This window comes from Scyliorhinus torazame, chromosome 11 (genome assembly GCF_047496885.1).
Source record: "Scyliorhinus torazame isolate Kashiwa2021f chromosome 11, sScyTor2.1, whole genome shotgun sequence".
In the NCBI taxonomy this organism is placed as follows: Eukaryota; Metazoa; Chordata; class Chondrichthyes; order Carcharhiniformes; family Scyliorhinidae; genus Scyliorhinus; species Scyliorhinus torazame.
The window spans coordinates 220,409,058-220,432,475 of record NC_092717.1 but is presented as its reverse complement, the minus strand read 5'-3'; the positions used below and the strand labels follow the sequence as shown (position 1 = coordinate 220,432,475).

The window sequence follows — 23,418 nt, the reverse complement described above, 5'->3', positions numbered from 1 at the left end:
ATGGCGGATGCGATGTCAAAAATAGAAGGACAGAGACAACCAGATGAAAACTTGAGCTTGTAACAAGGAAAAACTCAGAAGATGCTACATTTTATCCAATTTCCTGTATGTCTCAGAAACAGGGACAATACATAAAGATCTGTGGGGAAAAAACAAGGCCTTTGAAATGCGATGCTAAGATACATGTAAAAATTGCATATACAGGCCATAAGACAAATGATGAGGAATTTTAAAGTGCAAAACCAAAAAGAATCGTAAAAGAAAAGAAAATGTCAACATTTTGGTCATTTCATCAGGGCTGCGAAGCTACAGAGATCTCTGCTGGAGGCAAAGTGGAGTGCAGCAGGAAGCAGAGTCAACCTAGGCGTAGTTGGGTGCGGGTTCAAATCCTGTACCGGCTGAGGTTATTCATAAAGGCTTTTGAAACTTGCCCTTCCCCTGAGGAGCAGTGACCCTCAGGTTAAATCACCAGCAGTCAGTTCTTCCTCTCAAAAAAGGGAGGGAGCAGCCTATGATCCTCTGGGGCTTTGGCAACTTCCGGACAGACGAACGTGACATACCATAACAGCAGATCTGTAGGAGGAGCTACAAACTGTGCAGCAGTTACTGTTACCTCCTCCAGTCAATGCTAATAAAGGACACGGATGGTGTGTCACATGTTTGCCCAGGCACAATGTTGGATACTGAAGGATCAGAGCCGTCAACAGTCCTGAATGTTTAAGTGATCACAATTCTGAAGAATGTATCGCATTGACACATCACATTAGCAGCATTGTTGAGTAAACATTTTAAGCGTCAACAATGAAATGGCTCAACTCAATGTAATAGGGCACTGCAGATTTGACTAATAAATAAACATGTTCCTTAGGGCACTGCTGAATAACAATGGATGAATAATTAAAGAGTCCAAATGAATTTGTTGCAAATTAAATAATTAGCTATTTGATGGAGTGACCTGGTACAGCACGGGTATATATGAAGTTAGTTGTGTTGCTCAGCACTACTCATTTAAACCGCGCAATATTGTAGGACATTGTGCATATGTAGCCAGCCATGTTGTACTGTTCTGTATAAATTGAGCCAAATGTGCTATCCAACATTGCATATACAGAGCCACAGTGTCATACAACATTGTATATGAAGAAACAACAATATTGTGCAGGAGCCTACTATAATGTATGATATTGTGTATATAGGTCCAGCCATATAGACCTTCCTTTCGGAAGGATACATTGGCTTTGGGGGGAGTGTAGTTTAGATTCACTGGAAGGATTCCTAGACTCCAGCGGTTAAATGACAAGGAGAGGTTACATAAACTGGAGTCATATTCCTTGGAATTCAGAAGGTTAAGAGGTGATTCGAATAAAGTTTTCAAGATTTTATAGAGTAGTTAGTGAAAAACTATGTCCAATTGTTGCGTGACATAGTCTAAAGCTTGGAGCCAGACCTTTCAGGAGTGAAGTTAGGAATCACAAAAGGTGCGTAAGAGTCTGAAATTCTCCTCTGCAATTGATGCCCGATCAGGTGGTAATTTTAAATTGATCGATTTTGTTTTCAAATCAACAGTATTAAGACCTAAGGAATTACACACCATAGGAATGAGTAGAGATCTTAAACATAGAATTATCTAGACTGCAATTTGGATTGTCTTGTTGCACGGTGAACTTAAGGGAAGCCAACAACGAAAAATAAGAAGGTTTTGAAATGTGATTCTGGAGAAGGATGGAGTGAGCCGCTTAGAGAGAACATTAAGAGCAATGAAGGCGTTCTGGGGATGGTGGAGGACAGAAGAGTGAATATCAACAAGAAAATGTCAACGAGGTTGGATTGGCCATGCTGCTGAAGGAGGCGATTGGAGGAAGGTTCGAGGGGGATTTAAGCCAAGAGGGAGAAAGAGAACGATGATGAAATTGAAAATGGCAGGCTGCTTTGAGCCATTGAAGAGGAAATCACAAGACTGTGAGCTTTGGAGAAGGGAACAGAGGGCCTGCCCTTCAGCAGATCTCTGCGATTAGTTAAGAGATAAGGGGGGAAAAATCAGGGATAGGAATTGGGTCACAGATCAGCCCAATCTCTTTGAATGGCAGAACAGGCTCAAGGGGCCAAGTGCCTGAAAGGGTGGAAGAGGCAGAAAGCATAGTCATAATTAAAAAGCACCTGAATATGCACTTGAGCTGTTGTAACCCATGGGGCTACAGACCAAGTGCTTTGAATAACTCCTCTGCAGCTGGTTCAGGCACAATGGGCCAGATGGCTTCCTTTTACACGACAAATCTTTCTATGTTTGGATTTTACTGTCACCCCACCCACGTTTGGATGGGGCCACACATAATGTATGTCTGGCGGACAGCCCACTCCCACCCTTAGGCCTATTGAGTCCTTTAACGACCCAATTAAGTGGCAATTAAAGGCCTCAAACCGCGTCCGCTGCCATAAAACTCTGGGCAGGTGGACCCGAGAGGCCATTGTTAAAACTGCGTTTATGAAAATGCAGGAAAGAAGGGCTGGCATTTTCATTGTGGGGTGGGGGTGTCCTGTGCATATTGGTGGCAGCCCCAAGATGTTACTTCGCCCCTTGTCCCTCACCTCGCTTGGCCTTCAACCGTCACCAGCACCCCCACCTCAACGCCCAACCACCTGTCTCGCCCCCTCCCTGGATCCCTTTCTTTTCTCAAAGTCCAGGACTCACCTCACTCTGGTCATCATCGCTTTTCTTCGTAGAGAGATGCTTGTAGTCCCAGCAGCTACCACTACTGAGTCCTGACACCATTGGGACAGCAAGTCTTCCCCTAAAATTCAGCCCTATCTTTCTTAAAAGGCCTACTCTTGTTCCTATGTTTCATCTTAAACAGCACTGTATATATGGAGTCAGCCATGTTAAGCACACATGAAAAATGTAATGCGATTCGGGAAAACAGTAAAGCATTTATTTTCTCCACCTCATTGGTTATCTGGGCCACTGATAAGTGCATCGGCCTATAAAAAGTCAGAAGACTGATACCTCTTTTTAGCTGAATAGCTTCTCAGTGTCATCTCCAGTCTTGTACAGTTGTTATTCTGGTCAACTGCAGAACTGAGGAGCTATTGTCTGTTTGTCCCGATTACATTTTTCAGGCAGCACATTAGTCGAGGAATAGTGATGCCTACTTCAATGTTGCCGGCTGTGTTTAGCCAACTCAGTATTTAACCAAAGCTCAGAATCTCCTGGTCTACATGACTCCATGCTGCACCATGTAAATAATGAACCGTATGGAGCTTTTAATCAAAGTATTAGCGCATTCAATTAGAAAGCAGAAGATCGATCTTGACCCAATGTCAGGAGCCAAGAAGGGACTGACACAATACAATGCACTTTTCCTCATTTCACTGTTAGATTCATAATCAAATTCCAAACGTTTCCTCTGGGCTTACCTCCACACTTTGTCCTCATTATTAGAGGAGGTCCCGGAGCTCCTCTTCCACCTTCTCCGGGTCGCGTGAGCAGCACTCGGATTTCATACTCTGTGTCAGGATCCAAATGCCCGATTTTGTACTGATGGCTGTCGACCGGTTGGATGTCCGTCCAACTCCCACTTGTGCTGCGGTAGTCGATGTCCCTCTGGATGATGGGACCATCTCCGCTAATGGAGTTTGCATTGAGCTGGATCCATAAGTATGTTGCACCAACAGAGTTAAGCTGAGGCGGAGCTATCGGAGTAGGCGGATCTGGAAAATTAAGGTTTAAACGTTTGAACCATATATCCATATCTCATAGATGAGAGTATGTAGATGGAATTAATAAGTGGAAAGTGTCCTTTGACCCTTTGCGGTACCCTGTAAATCCTTTCTAATAGAGGGCTAAATCCTTCAAGAATGTTTTGAGGTGGTTGTCAAGGCTGTCTTCATTTTCTTTCCATTCCCAACTCCTTTCCACCCTCTTCTCATTTTTAAAGTCAAACCTGAACACATCTCGTTTAGCCTCCAGCCTCCTTACTCTAACTTACCTGATAGTGTCCTGTCCATTAGGTGGATTTTACTATTTAAAAAATGGATTTGACATTTGATAATCCCAAATATTTTCCTAAATTGTTGCACATTGGATTCCCTGTCAATGTATACTCTCTGTGTCTGCCTGGGTTACTCCAGGTGCTCCGGTTTTCTCCCACAAGTCCCGAAAGACGTGCTGTTAGGTGAATTGGACATTCTGAATTCTCTCTCTGTGTACCCGAACAGGTACCAGAATGTGGCGACTAGGGGATTTTCACAGTAACCTCGTTGCAGTGTTAATGTATGCCTACTTGTGACAATAAAGATTTAATATATATAAACCCAACGTTTTCTCCAGAAACTCTCTAAACTCCTTTCGGATTAAGGTGGCACATACGTGGCAAAATGGAAACTCTTTTGGCCATGCTTGGACCACCACTCTAATGAGGTTAGGTGCCCAGTGGCTGTGGTGGAACCAAACTGAGCCTCAATGAACAGGTTACTGCTGTGTAAGTACTGCTTGACAGCACAGGCGACAACACCTCCCATCACTTTGCTGATGATCGAGGTGAGGCTGGTAGGGCAGCAGTTGCCCAATCGGAATGTCTCCAACTTTTGTGAACAGGACATAATTGGACAATTGGGTGAATGCCAGTATTGTGGATGTACTGGAACAGCTTGATGTATCTGGAGTACAAATCTCAGTACCAGAGCCAGAATATTGCCAGGGCCTATAACCTTTGCAACACCAGTGCCGTCAGCCAGTTCCTATGTTCCTCTTTTTCATATCATATGGAGTGAATCAAATAGGCTGAAGACTGACATCTGTAATGCTGGGGTCCTCAGGAGGAGATGAGTTGAATTATCCACTCGGCACTTCTAGCTGTAGATGGTTGCCAATGCTTCAGCCTTACCTTTTGCAAATGTGACATGGGCCAGAATTCTCCGGCCATTCGCTGGTGGCGGAATTCTCCGGTCCTGCTGGCAGTGCACCTCCACCCGCAGGTTTGCCGGTGGCATGAGGTGGCTTCAATGGGAATTCCCATCAGCATCTGCAGGATCAGAGCGAATCCCGCCACCACCAGCGAACCGCACGGCGGTTCCTGCCACTGAGAAACATGCGGCTGGGGAGGCCAGAGAAACCCACCCATCATTTCAAATGAAACATTACATCAAGGCTAATAATGGAACTGCATTCTTCCAAGAATCACATAAGTGGGACATTAGAATCAATAATGAGAATATATGCACAGGAGCCGCAAAGCCCCAGAGTGGCGGACATGGGGCAGGGACTGGGAAAATAGTGGAAAGCCAAGTTGGGATGACTCTCTGATGCATTCCTACGACCAGGAACATTCCTAGGGCAGGCAAGAATATGAACGGGCTGCCTACTGCAAGATGACAAGCAGTCAGTTAAACAATTAAGGCCTAAATTAGGGGTGATTTAGAGATCCCATGACATTTATCCAGAAGGGAAATATTTCCACTATGTAGGGAGGCCATGAGCTTTATGGAGATAGCCTTCCTGCAGCAGTTGGACATGGGCAGGAGGGGATTGGGGGGAGGGGGTCTGTGGGAGGGCAATTGGAGACTTTAGATCCAGAGGCTTTATCCCACAAGGAGAAGGCAGGTACATCAAAGGATGGCACCGAGGCTCCAATGATCCAAGTGAAGGGGTTACCCTTGCTATCAGAGGGCCCTACCACCTTTCCCCATCTTCCATAATTATTTATTTTGACATTTATCAATGGAAGAGTCCTGGGGAAAATTGATGTACAGAGAGATCTGGGAGTTCAGGTCCATTGTACCCTGAAGGTGGCAACGCAGGTCGATAGAGTGGTCAAGAAGGCATACAGCATGCTTGCCTTCATCGGACGGGGTATTGAGTACAAGAGTCGGCAGGTCATGTTACAGTTGTATAGGACTTTGGTTAGGCCACATTTGGAATACTGCGTGCAGTTCTGGTCGCCACATTACCAGAAGGATGTGGATGCTTTAGAGAGGGTGCAGAGGAGGTTCACCAGGATGTTGCCTGGTATGGAGGGTGCTAGCTATGAAGAAAGGCTGAGTAGATTAGGACTGTTTTCGTTGGAAAGACGGAGGTGGAGGGGGGAACCTGATTGAGGTCTACAAAATTATGAGAGGTATGGACAGGGTGGATTACAACAAGCTTTTTCCAAGAGTGGGGGTGTCAATTACAAGGGGTCACGATTTCAAGGTGAGAGGGGGAAAGTTTAAGGGAGATGTGCGTGGAAAGTTTTTCCGCAGAGGGTGGTGGGTGCCTGGAACGCCTTGCCAGCGGAGGTGGTAGAGGCGGGCACGATAGCATAATTTAAGATGCACCTAGATAGAGAAATGAACGGGCGGGGAACAGAGGGAAGTAGATCCTTGGAAAATAGAAGACAGGTTTAGATAAAGGATCTGGATCGGCGCAGGCTGGGAGGGCCGAAGGGCCTGTTCCTGTGCTGTAATTTTCTTTGTTCTTTGTTCTAGCTCAAGATGGTCAATAAATGCTCGCCTAGCCAGTGATGCCCAGATACCATAAATGAATGAAAGGTCCTTTGAGGTGTCCTCTCTGTCACCTACCTGCCCCAATCACATCTCCCAACGGGGCTGCCGAGGCTCTAGAATTGTTGACCTTTTGATTGGCCGGTAGCATCAGGAGCTCACCTGACAATCTTCATAGGATTGGTCCCCAGGTCAGGGTCCCGTAGCCCTTGGGAAAACCCTGCACTCAGTGCCATGGAAACCAACAAAGGAAATGCAACACAAAACCAAGAGTGGGAATGTGGGAATGAGCACCGTGAATGTGCACATCCCAGAACTAATAAATAGGAAAGAATACATTTCAGAACCAAAAGTTCCAATTTGCAACTATCCAACTCTCATGAATTAATAATAAATAATTAATATGAATAATCTGTATTGTCACAAGTAGGCTTACATTAACACTGCAATGAAGTTACAGTGAAAATCCCCGTCGCCACATTCCGGCACCTGTTCGGGTACACGGAGGGAGAATTCAGAATGTCCAAATTACCTCATAAACGAAAATGAAAATCACTTATTGTCACAAGTAGGCTTCAATGAAGTTACTGTGAAAAGCCCCTAGTACCCACATTCCGGCGCCTGTTCAGGGAGGCTGGTACGGGAATTGAACCGTGCTGCTGGCCTGCTTGGTCTGCTTTAAAAGCCAGCGCTTTAACCCAGTGTGCTAAACCAGCCCCTAGTTGCCCTTAGCAGGTCTTTTTGGGATTTCGGGATTTGTGGACGGAAACCGGAGCACCCGGAGGAAACCCACGCAGACACGGGGCGAACGTGCAGACTCCGCACAGAGAGTGGCGCAAGCCGGAAATCGAACCTAGGACCCTGGCGCTGTGAGACAACAGTGCTAACCACTGTGCTACTGTACCGCCCCAACAAAAGAAATTTAAGCCTGAAACAACAGGAATTTGCAATAAAACAATAACCATAAAAAAGTAAGCACCAATATGACGGCAACATTAAAAATCAATAACCGTAAAGTAAGAGTTCATGCTGTGAAAAATTGGATTTAATGGTAAATCAATAAGATTGATTCGAACCCTTTGGTAATCTTCATAGCCCATATTTCGCTGAAAGGTCTCTTTGTCCCAGAATGAAAATGAATCCCACCCATCTTGCAAATGTTATCAAATTTTTCCGTAATATTAAAATGCAGCAAGTAACATTGAGACTGCACTCTGAGCAGCTGCAAGATGCTTATCATGAAATTAAAGTCGTTTCAATACAGTTGAAATCGGAAATAATTATTTCTTAACCAAATCCGTGCACAAATTGCTTCGACACAAAAAAAAGTGAAAGCATGCCAAATAAATATTCTCATGATTACTTGACAATCATGTGCAGTAATATATAATCTATGGAATGCGAGAGATTGCTTTCTCAGTCCAGTCATCCAAGACATCCACTGCCGTCGGACTACCTCTTAGGATGCAAATCAGGTCCTGTGCAAAAGCCTGCCGAGGTTAACAGTTACATCAATTAATTCTGAATGTTGCAACGATTTGAAATAGACTGTGTTTTATTAGCTGCCATCCCTCGAGGCTAGGCTTTTGATTTGTACAGTAGTCTCCTTGCAAGAAAGGTGAGCTCCACTCATTTGTCTGGCACAGGGACCTGCATTCTATTAAAAGGAGATAACAATGCTGCCTGTACGGCTGCTAAAACCTTGCCTTGCTTTGCTTTGAAGCAGGTCGCCCTGTCCATTCAGCAGTTGGTGGCCGTTACTGGCTGCTTAATGCAAGTGATTTCATATGTGGACTGAACTCAGCCTCAAATGCCGAGGACTACATTATAAATACACAGCTTAACGTGACTTTGCCACAAGTGAGAAAAGTTGCTGTTAATGAAAATAAGTTATTAGCCATCCCTTCAGTGACTGCAGGATTTTAATAGCTTTTGAGATGAGAGACTTTGAAATAATTTTTTTGCACTATTAATATTGAAAGCCACAGACCTATTCTCAGGGTGATGCAATCAAATCGAACTTTAAAGGACAAATGCTGGAACGGTAATGCAACATTGGCCAATAAAGACCCAGTCTATCGAATATAACCAGTTAAAATTTGCATGTGAAATCACCCTGCTAATATATTCTTCATTTCCCAATTGTTTGGGTTAATATTATCCACATTATGTATCATTGTTGAGATGCTGATTAAGGAAATGCTGTGTCAAGTAACTCCCAAAATACAAAGCACAAAATATAATTATTTGGAAACTGCTTCTGCACTTCTTTCAACAGTATAAAGTTAGGATTGTGTGCGAAATTCATTCCCTCATCCCAAATATGCCCAGTAGGTCATAAGGTGACCTACGGCAATAAAGTAGCTCAACTATTTACATCAGGATGCCCTGCAAGTTGACATAACAGAGAACAGCTAGAGGAAGCCGGGGTAGTCTGCGGCAGATATTTACATATGCAGATAGAACAGAAAGAATGAAAGGGACAGGGAAGCTAGGGGATGAAAAGCAAGAAAAGAAGGGTAGTAAGGGAGAAATGACTTATCCACAACAATATATAAGCTCGAATGAGAGGCGAAGACATTGTTGCTTGATTAGGATAAGGATATTCTGATATGTGGATGGGACATAATTAAGCGTAATCACATTTTTGATGCATTGTCACTGCCGATGTCACTTCCTGCTGAGTATACGAGTGCAGATGTTTATACTTCCTTGTCAGACCAATAAGAGAGCATTTGATTTTTGAGTTGGGAAATTCTGTGACATTCAAATCGAAGTATTGCTATTTTTAGTTTTTAGGTACTGAGTTAAATTATTTCTGTTGCAGATGCTCATTCTGTACGATCAGTATTCTCACTTAACGCAATGGGCCAACGCTTACTGTAACTCATGAATAAAAAGCTCTTGCCTGTCCAATTTCCATGAGACAGTGTGTCGTAAGTGAGAGAGTTGGAAACAGCAGTGTTCTGTCGACAGGGCACCTGGGCCCCAAGTGAACTGGACAAACAGCTTATTTTAGTCAATCAAAATGAAGGATTGAAAATTGAACAGCACTGAACCAGGGCAAGTGATTTCAATATCAAATCAGTTACAGAAAGTGAAACGAAGAACAGGAAAGAAAATTGGATTGAGAGAGAAAAAAGATGCACTACGACTTTTTTTTTAATGTTTCAGAAACGTAATTTAAAATCTGCAGCGAAAATTAAAATCTGAAGGAATGAGAACCCATACTTCTTAAAGTCCATTTTCAGCACCAGAGAGGTTGTTTGACAATAGTTTAAGACTGAAATGTTCAACACCTTTGAATGTGGAGCCAGGTGGCAAGGTGATGCTGCTTTCAGTCACCAAAGGCAGAATGGCACAATTTTGTCAGCAGTTTTGAGATTTTCATCTTTGAAAATGCTCCTGAATGTGCAACTGCTGGAAGACTGTTACAGAAATAACAGTATGCATCAATAGCATCATCGTTATTTTATAATAAATTCTAGTCCATTATGAACTCCCACAGAACAACAAAGGAGTATTGCAACAAAGTTTTTTGTTACATGTATTCTGAAGGTACAGTAACATTTTTACTCACTGCCACTAGAGGGAAGCACTGGGGCACAATGGTTTCTGTGGCAATTGTAACCTTTATGGACGCGGTCGGCCCCAATGGGAACAGAGGTGCTTAAATCGCGTGATTAGCTGGGTGTTTCCCTGCATTCAGAGCGCTGAAAAACACCACGCTATTGAACGGCCATTTGGGTAAATTAGGGGCCTCAGTGGAGAACCCAGGGCCGAGGCTGCAGTGAGTAATTCCGCTCGCCGGAACTCCTCAGTTCACGATGCGATTCGGACGCTATTTAAAAATGACATCCCGATCTCTTGACCCCCTCCCCCCAGACGCAACCCCCTCACCCCACCCCAAGCCCAGACTCACCTATAAGGGGGTTCATGGGGGACCCTGCACCAGTGCAACCCTGATCCCCATCATTGGAGAAAATGCCAGCCTGGCCCCTTTGGAACTATCAGCTTGGCATCCGGATGGCATTGCCAGGGTCAGGCTGGCACCCCAGGTTAAAGAGGTGTGAACTGTGTCAAGCCAGGACAGTTGGTAGGATTTCGCAGGCCAGATGGTGGGGGATGAATGTAATGCGACATGAATCCCAGGTCCCAGGTCCCAGGTCCAGGTTCAGGTAACCTGGGGTTACCCCATCTCTGGATCTGTAAAGATTTAATCACCTGCTAATGCTCGCATTCCAAGCATTGTTTGGCATCTTTGAATCTGTCTATATATATGTTTCTGGAACATACCTCTTCATTCACCTGAGGAAGGAGCAGCGCTCCGAAAGCTAGTGACATCGAAACAAACCTGTTGGACTTTAACCTGGTGTTGTAAGACTTCGTACTGTGCTCACCCCAGTCCAACGCCGGCATCTCCATATCAGTCAATCAGGAGTCAGAGCACAAGGGTGATGGGTGAACGAGACTTGGCACAGTTTGGGATGAACATTGGTTTTGTGTGCTGGATGAGGATTTCAGTAAGAGAGGAACTGGGCCAGGGTGGGAGATGAGTTGGAAGTAGGCAGTCTTACTGATGGAGCAGATTTTTTTTCTAATTGGATGCAGTGTCAGCATTTATTGCCCATCCAGAGGGCATCTCTTTGATGTGGTCAATGTTTACAAACATTGTGGTTTCCCCACTTCGGCCACTGAAGCGTGAAAGGATATGAATGGATCCAAGCTGCAGATGGTTTTTATGAGCTGTCAATCACAGACTACTACTCCAAAGCCATGAATGGATTGCAGATAGTGAATCTGTGGGAGCCAGACACAGGCACAGCTGCTGTCCTTTGAGGAATGGACACGTGGAGCTGCAAGGTAAATATTACGGCTAGAATGCTTCCCACTGCCCCTGTCTGGATTGCTCTCGAGCTTCCAGACATGGGTCTCTTTTCTGGGGGGGATGGGTCTGTGGAGGGGTTTCCTCTAAACAATGCAAATCACCAGAGCTCATTGCAGAGCAGCTTGACATCACCCTCCATCCCATCGACCAGACCCACTGTTACTGCCAACCCAACGCCAGCACCGCAGAATGAGACGATTGGAATCATGGAGGGGGTTGCATGGGAGTGGGGGGGGGATGCAATCATAGAATGTACAGTGCAGAAGGAGGCCATTCGGCCCATCGAGTCTGCACCAGCTCTTTGAAAGAGCAGCCTACCCAAGCCCACACCTCCACCCTATCCCCATAACCCAGTAACCCCACCCAACACTAAGGGCAATTTTAGACACTAAGGGCAATTTATCATGGCCAATCCACCTAACCTGCACATCTTTGGACTGTTGGAGGAAACCGGAGCACCCGGAGGAAACCCACGCACACACGGGGAGAACGTGCAGACTCCACGCAGACAGTGACCCAAGCCGGAAATCGAACCTGGAGCTGTGAAGCAATTGTGCTAACCACCATGCTACCGTGCTGCAATGAGAGTTACCGGTGGCTGGCCTGCCGATGCCGGAGGTATGCTCTGCGGCCCCTGTCCGGTGCCCTCCTTAGGGGCTACTGAGGGCATTGCTTTTGGGTGGGCTGCGTGATGCCCTGCGGTGGGTGGTGCCTGGATGAGGGGGGAGATTGGTGTGGTGGAACGGAGGTGGTGGATTGAGGGCACTCATATGGCCAGTGTCACTCGGTGCAATCACAGGCTGCGGTAATGGCGGAGTGTACCTGGACACCCCGGTCCCGAGGGATCACCCCAACCCCACGGCCTGTTAGACATTTTAGTTGCTGTGAAATGAAGAGTCTAAAGTTCTTGTTTCCTTTTCACCAAACACCATTTATTCCGCTTCCACAGCCTCTGCACAAAACTCTTAACAACACACCACCTGACAGAGGCCACCTGAAGCCCCTTTACATATCAGTGTCAATTAATGGATACTTAACATAAATGAGACAACTAATTGCAATGTCTCTTAACCCATTACTTAACAGTCTCCCCTTCCTTGGAGAAAAAAAATAATTAGGTGAAAACAAAATTTCAAGAAACTAAAAAACACACATGATGTCCCCCCCTTTTTTGGGGGGACAAGAAAGAAGAAAAAAAACAGTCACAGAAACAAGCGCCCTTCATGAACAATATCCAAAAGTTTTTGTGAACTCGCCCCTCTCTTCGTAAAAGAGTCTGACAGTTGATAGCTCCTGTCGACCCATTTAATTTTTGTTATTTCCCCTCTGTCCAACATCTGCTTCAAACTTGCGATGTCTATCCGTAACCTCTTTCCATTGACACTTTTTGTAGAGTGCACATTTTCCCACAGGGATTTATTGTCAATGTGACAGTCAATAGGTATATTACCCAAATCCCCTAATCCCCAAATTTCTGTCAATATCATAAAAGGCCATATCCACCGCCTCTACAAGGCTTAACGTCTCAGCAGCCAAAGTGCGTTTTACCACTCTCCTTATTTTCTTTGTTTCCCACACAAGCGGGCAACATTTATCATTGTTCCCCAAAAGGAAAATTATAAAACCTCCTGCGCTTGAAACCCCATCACATAAATTTGCGTAGGACGCATCACTATAAACTATGAGTTTCAAGTGCTTACGGTCACCTAAAACCGGGAACTTCAAAACACACTCCTGCATTTTTAGTTTGGCCAACTTTTTATTTGCTCTTATTATGTCTTCCACTTTGGGATCATTCATTTTTGTACTCAACTCTAAGACATCAAAACTCACGTCTTTTTGTGAAACTCGGCCACGACTAATTGCTATTGGGGTGATGCTTTCCAAATAAGATTGCTGACGTAAATTTGCCCCTAACTTAGTCTGTCCAATTTCCAGTCCAATATATTTAAATGCACCGGAAGCCTGACTTCCAACCCTGAATTCTTTCCTCAAACCAGAGATTACAATAGCTTCAAAATCACCAGTCTCTCCCCACAAAAAATCATCGACATGCATCATAAAAATGCCAGAAAGATTTCCTTTGTAGTGCCAGTAAAACATTGCAGGATCTGCTTTCAACTGGCAACAGCCTAACTTTAACAAAACTGACCTTACCGAAAAATACCAGACTCTAGATGCATCATTTAATCCATATACACATTTGTTCAACTTCCAGAGTAGTTGCTCCTTCTGTGACACCTTCTGTGTCAGCTGCTTCTTTAGGAGGACGGAGAAAAATGTCTCTCTGGAGCTGATGTCCCTGCAAAAAGGCAGCTTTTATATCTATAGATTTGCCTTCCCCTGCCTTTGTGGCTAATAGAGCCAAGAAGATCTTTAAAATAACCTTTCCTGCTGTAGGTGAATCTACCCTTAAATCCTGATCTTATAAGTTTTCTTCAAATCCCCTTGCCACGAGCCTGGCCTTTGGCTTATAAGTTCCATCCGGAAGAACCATTTCCATGCAAATCCATCTGTGGGATAGAGCTCTTTGTTCCCTATCCGGTACTTCCGTGTATACCCCAAATTCACTCCAACTATGCAATTCTTGCTGTTTAGCTTCTTTAATAACTTTTTCATCTAATTTATTTGAAGCCACCAAAATCTCACGTGCATGTGGGCTTCTACTCCTATTAGTATTTGTAGTCTTACTCATGTTCCGAGATCTTGACAAAATACGTCCCCTCTCCCGCCTGGTATCTCGTTCTGTACTGCTACTGCTTGATCTTTCCCTTCTGCTGTGGGATGTCCTTTCAATAGTTCTCGACCTTTTCCTGCGGACCTGTTCACTATCCGACGTACTATCTGAACTGGCACTGCGTTTCTGCGTCCTCCATTTTTGAACTTTGTTTTCCCAATCCATTGTCTTGACTCCTTCCCCTGAATGCTGTACATTCAACCAATGTTTATACTTTCCAATGGCCTCTCCTGCTCTACTAATAACAGTTGCATCCTTCCATTGACTAGACACTTCAGGCAAGTATGTCACTTTTGTACCAACTTTTGGCAGTTGCCCTTTTGGAAAATGGCCTGTTCTAATTCACCAGAAGTGTTGTGTTCCTCCACAGAAACCCTGTCTATATCAGTTAATTGGTCCTCATAGTTCTGTAACACAGGCGTACCAGATGACTCTGGTTCCTCGTCATGTCTGTCTGCTCTGTCTAAATTTGAAAATTTGTAATCTGTACCCATTATCCTTGATGAATGGACCCTAACAGTTTGATTACCATGTTGCAAAATAATTGTTTTGCCACCTATGCCTATGATCTTCCCTGGGCCTTTCCATTCATTAGAATTGTCTCTCTTATAGTATACCATGTCTCCTTGCTGAAAAACGGCATCTGATGGCCGTACGTTATGCCTCAAGCTCTGTGAATTCTTTCAGAGACTTCTGCTTCCAAAAAAGCTTTTCTACTGCTATGTAATGCATTTAAATGTTCAGCAAAACCAGAGCTAATTGTAGTCCCCTCCCAAGCTGGAGGCTGGTCATCCAGAATGGACGGAATTTTAGGATTTCTACCAAACACTAATTGATAAGGACTATAGCCCCCAACCATCTGCAATGAATTCTTTGCATGTACTGCCCATGCTAAAGCTGAATTTAGCCTGCAATTTGGTCGATCTGCCAAAATTTTCCGAAGCATGTCATCGATGACAGCATGATTTCTTTCACAGACACCATTACTAAATGGGCTTTCTGCAGCCTTATTCATAACTCTGATATTCATGTTTTCACACATATCCCTAAACTCATCATTAGCAAATTCTCCCCCATTGTCCGTAAGGAATTTTGCCAGTGGACCCAATCCTGTCCCTATCCATTTTTCCACGATTTGATCCAGAATTACTCTCTTTTCTTTACTTTGTACAATCGTTGATTGACTAAATCTGGTTGCTAAATCTATAAAATGCAAAATAAATTTATTATTTGCTTTATCCCAGATCTTAAGGTCCATGGCCACAATGTCGTTAAAATCCCTGGCCAAAGGTAGGGTTACTATCGGTCGTGCTGGTGTCCTTCTGTACTTCCTACAAACTTCACAGCGGTCACTAACCTGTTCTATCAGTTTAGTATAGTCGTCATCCCTTACCCCTGCATCCTTTAATAAAATGTTCAGCCTCCGAGGAGACGAATGTGCAAATTGCCTATGCAGTTTTAATACCACAAGCTTTTTATCAGCTAAAGTCCCATTTTCAACTGCCATTAACACATCCTTAACTACTCTACTTGAAAAATTATTTGTCAGTAATGGAATAGTGTCCTGACTGTGTAAATTGTAAGTCCACAGTCTTTCCAAAAACTGTTGCCTTATCCTGTTCCATATCCAGTTTCATGTGTGCTTTCTTCATCGATGGTCTGCTCAGAAGCAAAGGTATCTCACTTGATACAACATCCATGCTAATGAAATGATTCACTCCGGCAATATTGCAAGGGATCACCACTCTTTTCAGCGACTTCAGAGTATTATCATCCCCAAACCTGAAACTTGTGGAACTTTCAAATTCCTTAACCTTGTTACGATTTTCAGCATTCAAGGAGTCCAGTTAACATTTTAACCAGTCAATTCCACACACAGTAGATGTGCAGCCACTGTCCAATACAGCACAGTTGAAGGATTCTGCAACCAACACCCTCATTACCGGCGTAAAACTGCTTGTCAATAGGACAATACCTTCTTTCTGGTCATTATCTTTTTCCTCTTCTGACTCTTCCGTGTCATGTGTCGCTTCAAACACTCTATCATAACGAGTTAGACAGTTGAAAGCATAATGGTATTGAGAGTCACATCGAAAACATCAATTTATCATGCCCCGTGCATTTCTGGGGTTCATCTTCCTATTGTAGGTTCTAACTGGGTTTCTGTCTTCATAATTTCCTTGTCTCGGTCTCCGTCTATAGTCTGGAGCCCTGTTCGTAGCCATACGATTTCGCCATCCTGTTAGTAGTGTATCTTCCATATTCTGCCTTATTGCAGGCTGACCTATTTGGGTCATCAGAGCCATCAGAATCGAATGTTTCCCCAGAAACATTTGTAAAGCTTTTGTCATCTGTTCGAATAAGGTATCCTTATCAGTAAACTGAACTGCTGTCAAAACCAGGAGCCTATCCATGTTGCTCACTCTAGCACAGTCAAGTAATTTAAAGGCCAATACAGACCGTGGAAATACCAGATTGTGTTTCTGCAGCCTTTTATATAGTCTGCCAAATTCCATTATATAATCTTCCATGGAGATATCCTCCATTTTCCGGAACTTACCAAAATCCGACCATGCTTCATACGCACTTAACAAGTCATCTTTCTTATAAATCTTATCCATATTATGTAATAAAGTCTCCAGACCTTCTTCTGAGTCTAACTCTTCCAATTCCAGCTCAGAAAGCACTTTGTTTCGGATTTTACTGCCATATGGTAGAGAAAGAGCCAATGCCATACCTTGTTTTCTCTTTCCCAAAGCAGTTACCTTACTCCACATAACTACTGCACTTCTCCATTGGTCGTACGATTCCCTTTCAGTAAATAAGGGAGGATAGTCATATCCAGCCATCTTTATCCTGGGTTCAGCCATGTATCTTTTTTTTTTCCTTCTCACTCACTCCTTGGTTTGATCAGGAAAAATTGTATCTTTCCAACCTTCACATTTGCACAGCAACCATCCTCTGCTACCATTTGTTAGACGTTTCAGTTGCTGTGAAATGAAGAATCTAAAGTTCTTGTTCATTTTCACCAAACACCATTTATTTCACTTCCACAGCCTCTGCACAAAACTCTTAACAACACACCACCTGACAGAGGCCACCTGAAGCCCCTTTACATATCAGTGTCAATTAATGGATACTTAACATAAATGAGACAACTAATTGCAATGTCTCTCAACCCATTACTTAACACGGCCCACCTCCCACTACTCCCGCCCGCTCCTCCCCTCGCCCCTCCACTTGCAGATGCCCCCCCACAGCCAGCCAGCAGGACTGGCAGCCCAGGGTCACGCCTCTGGGAACATGTCCTACCTCCTCTCTCTCCTCAGCAGCCACAGCGCCTGCTTCCCGAATTTTAAAATTACAAAGTGAACCTCGTCGACGGTAATTCCTCCGGTCGGAGGTGGAGCATCGCAGAGGCTCCGGACAATACCGGGTTGGGCCCATTAATGATATGCCAACGAGGATTACTGTACATGCGGAGTAAATGCATTGACACTGCCGGGCGCTGGCCACGGTTTCATGCGTGATTCTCTGCCCGATCACGTTTCGTGATTCCTGCATTGCTGGACGAAGAATCTCGGCCACAGTCTCCCAAACAGAGAATCCTGGCCATTGTTCTTACACAATCCAAGCCTTCTGTTCTCCATGTAATATACTGAGAAGTGCTTGTGATCTTATAAACAGAAGCACTGGAGATCAAGCTGCGTAAGCCTCTGAGTTGCATTAAAATCTCGTAGTCTCCTCTTAAGCATTTGCCATTCTATAGAACCTAAGCAGGGTTAAATTTACTTATGGGGCACTGGTGCAGAGAGTTCAAAAGGGAATATTCATATTCTTGGAGGTGAATTATTATGTTCAGAAATGTGAGAGATAGCTGTTGTGGAATTTTCCAATTTTTGGCACAGATTGTTTGCAGCAGGCATTCCTAGGCCTGGTATAATTTGTCAGATGCACAGTAAAGAACATAGAACATACAGTGCTGTAGGAGGCCATTCGGCCCATTGAGTCCTCACCGATCCACTTAAGCCCTCACTTCCACCCTATCCCCGTAACCCAATAACCCCTCCTATCATTTTGGTGACTCAGGGCAATTTATCATGGCCAATCCACCTAACCTGCACGTCTTTGGACTGTGGGAGGAAACCGGAGCACCGGGAGGAAACCCACGCAGACACGGGAAAAACGTGCAGACTACGCACAGATCGTGACACTGCGGGGAATCGAACCTGGGACCCTGGCGCTGTGAAGCCACAGTGCTATCCACTTGTGCTACCGTACTGCCCTCTCGAAGAACTCTCTACTTTACCCTAACGATTATACTTTCATCACCAGAACAGCAGCTCTGACTCCACAGTGTGATTATCTTCAATGTTCTTTCTGAGCTATTCTGGCTGTACTTTGTAGTAAGATTTTCTACACAAAGCTCCTTTCTGTCAGGCTGTGCTCCAAGCAAGAAGCCTCAAGAAGGGGGAACCTGTGTTGGATAATAGACCGTGAGCCTGGTGTGCAGGCCTCTGAATACAGTTCCCCAATCCACGTTCCTCAAAAGCAATGGTCTAGGCTGCGAGCATAACCTTGTCAGATTTAGAGCATTTATGTTGACCAGCGGAAGGTAGTCTGCTGTGGGTTCTCAGTTACTAGTCAGTAGCTTGAGGCAGCACCAAGCTCGGGAGCTGATGAATGAGTGAACTGATTTTTGGATCAGCGAGGAGCAAATGGCACTCAGCGGTTTACTCTCCTCGTTATTGCTCTGGAGTGCCAGAAATGAGGGTGCATTCACATTTCAATTGGACAAAGATGTTCTTAGAGCATTTTAAATTTAAGTTGGTCTTCTTACATTTCTTTTCTCTCTTTTTTTTTTGCTTTCTTGATCCACTCTTTCATCCCCTCTCCTTGTGCAACTTTCTCTATCTAATTGGACTCTAATTCACACTGTGGATAGCGTGACAAGGAGGTAAAACATCCGATTTCAAATTCTCGCTGCTAGGTGACCCACTCCAGCAATTCTGAGGCCATTGTTTCAATGCCAATTCAAGCCTCAACTAGCAATTTACAGTAAACCTAAAGTGTAAATGCACCCATGGAGACTTTTACTCCACAGTTTAATAACCTAACACTGGTATAAACATACAGGTCCGACATAATAGGCCGCATTATGCACTATCTTCTGCAGTACTCTTCCCTTGTATTAATCTGCCTGCTGGACTGATGGGATTAATTGAGGTCTCTTTAACAGTACAGATGCTATTCTACTCATCCCCCAATTGACTGACCCCACGAGCTTTTCCTTAATCCGTAATTTTACACTTTGAGTCAAACTTTACCTGCCTTGAACGCAATAAGCAGTCTGAGTGTTCTATTAATCCGCTCCCTTCTCAAACAGACACACTCTGTTCCTCTGCATTCAATCTTCAGTACTCTTACAAACTCTTACAAAAACACTTGTCAAATGGACAGCATAGAACAAAAACTAATTAGTCTGTCTACCTTATTTCCCATTAGCCTGATCAATCCTGTTCTGCAGCTACAATATTCTTTCCATTCAATCCACAGTCATTACTAGACAAAGGTTCCGGCCATCGCCAGTGATTATTTGAGTAAACTGACAAGTTACATCCTCCAACCTGGAGTAGACATTGTCACTTCAATCTAGATGCCTGACAGGAATGAAGGACAAGTTCTTCTAAGACAAAAAATTGACATAAAAGAACGTGAATAGAGTTCTGTAATTTCTGCCGTTTCCATTATCTTAAGAATTCTTCCAAAGCGGCAAGATCTCCTCCTCACAACGTCTCTGACAGCAGAGGTTAACGATATATTTTTTCAAGAGTTATTCTTGCACAAAACAAATGCTGGTAATATGTCAAACTGTCAAACAAATAGAATGTATCTATTAAACTGTGACTTCCCTCCTCATCAGTACGACTGCACTGTTTATTCATCAAGTGAGCTGCTTTGCATTTCTGACAAGCCATGCATTTTAAATATATGAAGGAAATTACAACTGGGCCGGGTTCGAACCTTTCAGCTGAAATGTAAGGATTCATGACTAAACAAATTAACAAATAAATGTCCCTCAGTTCTTCCAACTATTTAATCTGCTTTTATGCATCACTTTGTTAACCAAGCAAAGGTCTTTTGAGAATGTTGCTCAACTCGTTACACACAGGGCTCATTTGATTCTTTACGAATAACTGCTTCCAATAATGAATTTGCTTAGTAGCACAAAACGCATGTTATATATAAGTTGCATGATTGGCTCGTTCAGTACAAACAAACATAGTGCTTTGTCAATTATTCTGAAGCATATAATCTGTGCCTGTGTAAAGTGTGCTCTGCTCCAGGGTGTTAATTCAAGGCTTACCTCAGAGATTGTTGAATCCCTTACTCGGGAAGAGTAGCTGAGTTGGCGGGCACAATTCCGACTTAGTGTCGGGACGAGGCCATTGAATCTCGCGAGAGGCTTGCAGCCCTCGAAAGGTCTCGCAAGATTCCACGGAATCTCACAAGAAGCAACGATCTGGATCTCGCTCACGTGGGCAAGGTCCAGATATGTATGTTTAAAAGAGCCATTCGGCTCATTTAAATATGCATTCGGCATGCGCCTGGGATTTACTGGCTGCACCTGTGAGACATTGCAGTGTGCCATTTAGTACTGGCTCACATGGATCAGTCATAATGGCACCTGGGGAAGTCTGCTAGGCCATTGGAGACACTTGGGTGGTCTGGCAATGTGCAGGGTGGCACCCAAGAACACCCGCTGGCATCTGGGCACCTTGGAATTGCCAGCCCAGCACCCTGACACTGCCACCCAGACACACCTGGCAGTGCCACACATGTTGCCTCTGCCCGGGGCGCCTTGCTCAGAAGAGGTGGGGTGAGGGGGGGTCTCGAGCCGGAAGAGGTAAGTTGGGTGAAGTGAGGGGGTCCAGAGGCCGCACATTGGTCGCTGACGGGGGGTTGAAAGATCATGGCAGCCTTTAAAAATGGCGCCCCGATCCGCGAGTGGTCTTCCTGCACTGAGGAGCTGAGCTTAATTGGATTGAATGGCCGTCCATAATCCTCTGGGATAGAAAACTCAAAGATTCACAACCCTTTGAGTGGAGAAATGTCTCCTCATCTCTGTCCTTAACAATCATCACCTTACCCTGGATCTGCACCCCAGTGTTTTAGATTCCCCAGCCAGGGAATAGAACCTCTCAGTATCTACCCTGTCGAACCACTTCAGAATCTTTTGTGTCTCAATAAGATTGCCCCTCATTCTTCTAAACTCCAGAAGCTTTGGAAACAATTTACTCAGCCTCTCATTATAGGATAACCCTCTCATCCCAGGGACCAATCTAGCGAACAGGTGGACCATCCACACCCAGCGTACATAAATCCCTTCTTTGGACATCATTTCAGGAAGCAAAGACTACACTCTGGTGCATATTTATTGGCACTGTTGTCATGTAAGTGCGGTACAGTTTCTCGAACTATATACGGGCATATCAAACTTTTAAACAAAGCTCTGTGGTGTTTTTTTAAAGAAATAAGTAATGAAACTGACCAAAAGATGGCTGATATTGCAAAGTGACCACTTCCTGGAAAATTCTGATGTGGATTATACAGACTGACCTTTCTGGGAGATCGTGGAGTTTTACACCTAAAGAGGCGCCAATGTCTACTTCGAACAGAGAAATTGAAAGAAAGGTGTGGAAAATGCAAAAGGCTGGACGAATCACCTGGGTTTGTAAAAACAATGGAGACTATTTCATACATCTCATCAGACACCCTAAAGCATCTAACTCTTGTTGATTCATCTCTCGCATTGTGCAAAATGTTCGGAGATGATTTCAAGACGCAACTAATTCCCCTACTGCGAATGCACAGGAAAATGGGTTAAAAATGACTGACAGGCAGGATGGTGGCGCAGTGGTTAGCCTTGTTGCCTCACGCCACCGAGGTCCCAGGTTCGATCCCGGCTCTGGGTCACTGTCCATGTGGAGTTTGCACATTCTCCCCGTGTTTGCTTAGGTTTCACCCCTACAACCCAAAGATGTGCAGGGTAGGTGCAGGGTAGGCCGCACTAAATTGCCCTTTAATTGGAAAAAAAAAATGAATCGGGCACTCTAAATTTATTTTTTAAAACTGACTGATAAATAATGAGAACATATAAACATACATTTGGGCAGCACGGTAGCACAAGTGGCTAGCACTGTAGCTTCACAGCGCCAGGGTCCCAGGTTCGATTCCCCGCTGGGTCACTGTCTGTGCAGAGTCTGCACCTTCTCCCTGTGTCTGCGTGGGTTTCCTCCGGGTTCCCCGGTTTCTTCCCAGTCCAAAGACGTGCAGGTTAGGTGGACTGAGCATGCTAAATTGCCCCTTAGTGTCCAAAACCCCCTAGGAGGGGTTATGAGGATAGGGTGGAAGTGAGGGCTTAAGTGGGTCAGTGCGGACTCGATGGGCCAAATGGCCTCCTTCTGCACTGTATGTTCTATGTTCTGTGTACATCCATCCAGAGGAACATATGAATTGGGAGAAGACCACTCCACCATTCAATAAGACCATAGCTAATCTGATTGTAACCTCAACCTCACATTCTTGCCAACCCTCAATAACCTTTCACCCCCTCGTTAATCACAAATCTATCTAGTTCTGCTTGAAATGTATTCAAATACTCTGCTTCCATTGCCTTTTGAGGAAGCGAGTTCCAAAGACCCATGACTCGGACAAAAAATAATTCTCCTCATCCCTGTCTTAAATGCCAGTGACCCCTTGTTCTAGGTTCTCCCACAAGAGGAAACACCCTCTCCACATCCACCCTCGAGATCTAGATGTTTTGAACTCGTCATCTCTTGCACTCCAGCAGATACAAGCCTTACCTGTCCAGCCTTTCCTCAGAAGAAAACCTGCCCATTCCCAGTATCTGTCCAGTAAACCTTCTCTGAACTGCTTCTAATGCATTTACATCATCCCTTAACGAAAGAGAGCAATACTGTACACAGTACTTCAGATGTGGTCTCACCAGTGCTCTGTACAACTGACAAAAAATAATCTCTCTACTTTTATATTAAATTTCCCTTGCAATAAATCAGTGTTTTTCAAACATTTTTCCACTTTTGTGATCCACTGGCTGACTTTCGATACCCACACCATCCGACCTTTGGGACCCACACCACCTTCAGTCTATCCTGAGTCAAGGCAGTGTTCGGGACACTGACATTTTCTAGCTCCAAGCAAGGGAGGGAAAGAAAATCATCTAATTTTCCTGGTCTTAATGACTATCCAGTAGCCCCTGGTGCATTTAATTTGTGTCAGCATTGAGTGAGGACAG

The 23,418-nt window shown here is 44.4% G+C and overlaps 1 protein-coding gene across 7 annotated transcripts in view; it reads right to left on the bottom strand.

The window, feature by feature from the left end:
• Positions 1-23,418, bottom strand: part of LOC140385802 (receptor-type tyrosine-protein phosphatase mu-like) — an 897,711-nt gene that overhangs the window by 576,389 nt on the left and 297,904 nt on the right. For all 7 annotated transcript variants that reach the window (XM_072468340.1, XM_072468341.1, XM_072468342.1 and 4 more), the window contains exon 6: positions 3,412-3,705. In XM_072468340.1, coding sequence (XP_072324441.1) covers positions 3,412-3,705 — 294 coding nt within the window. The remainder of the gene's footprint in view (positions 1-3,411; positions 3,706-23,418) is intronic.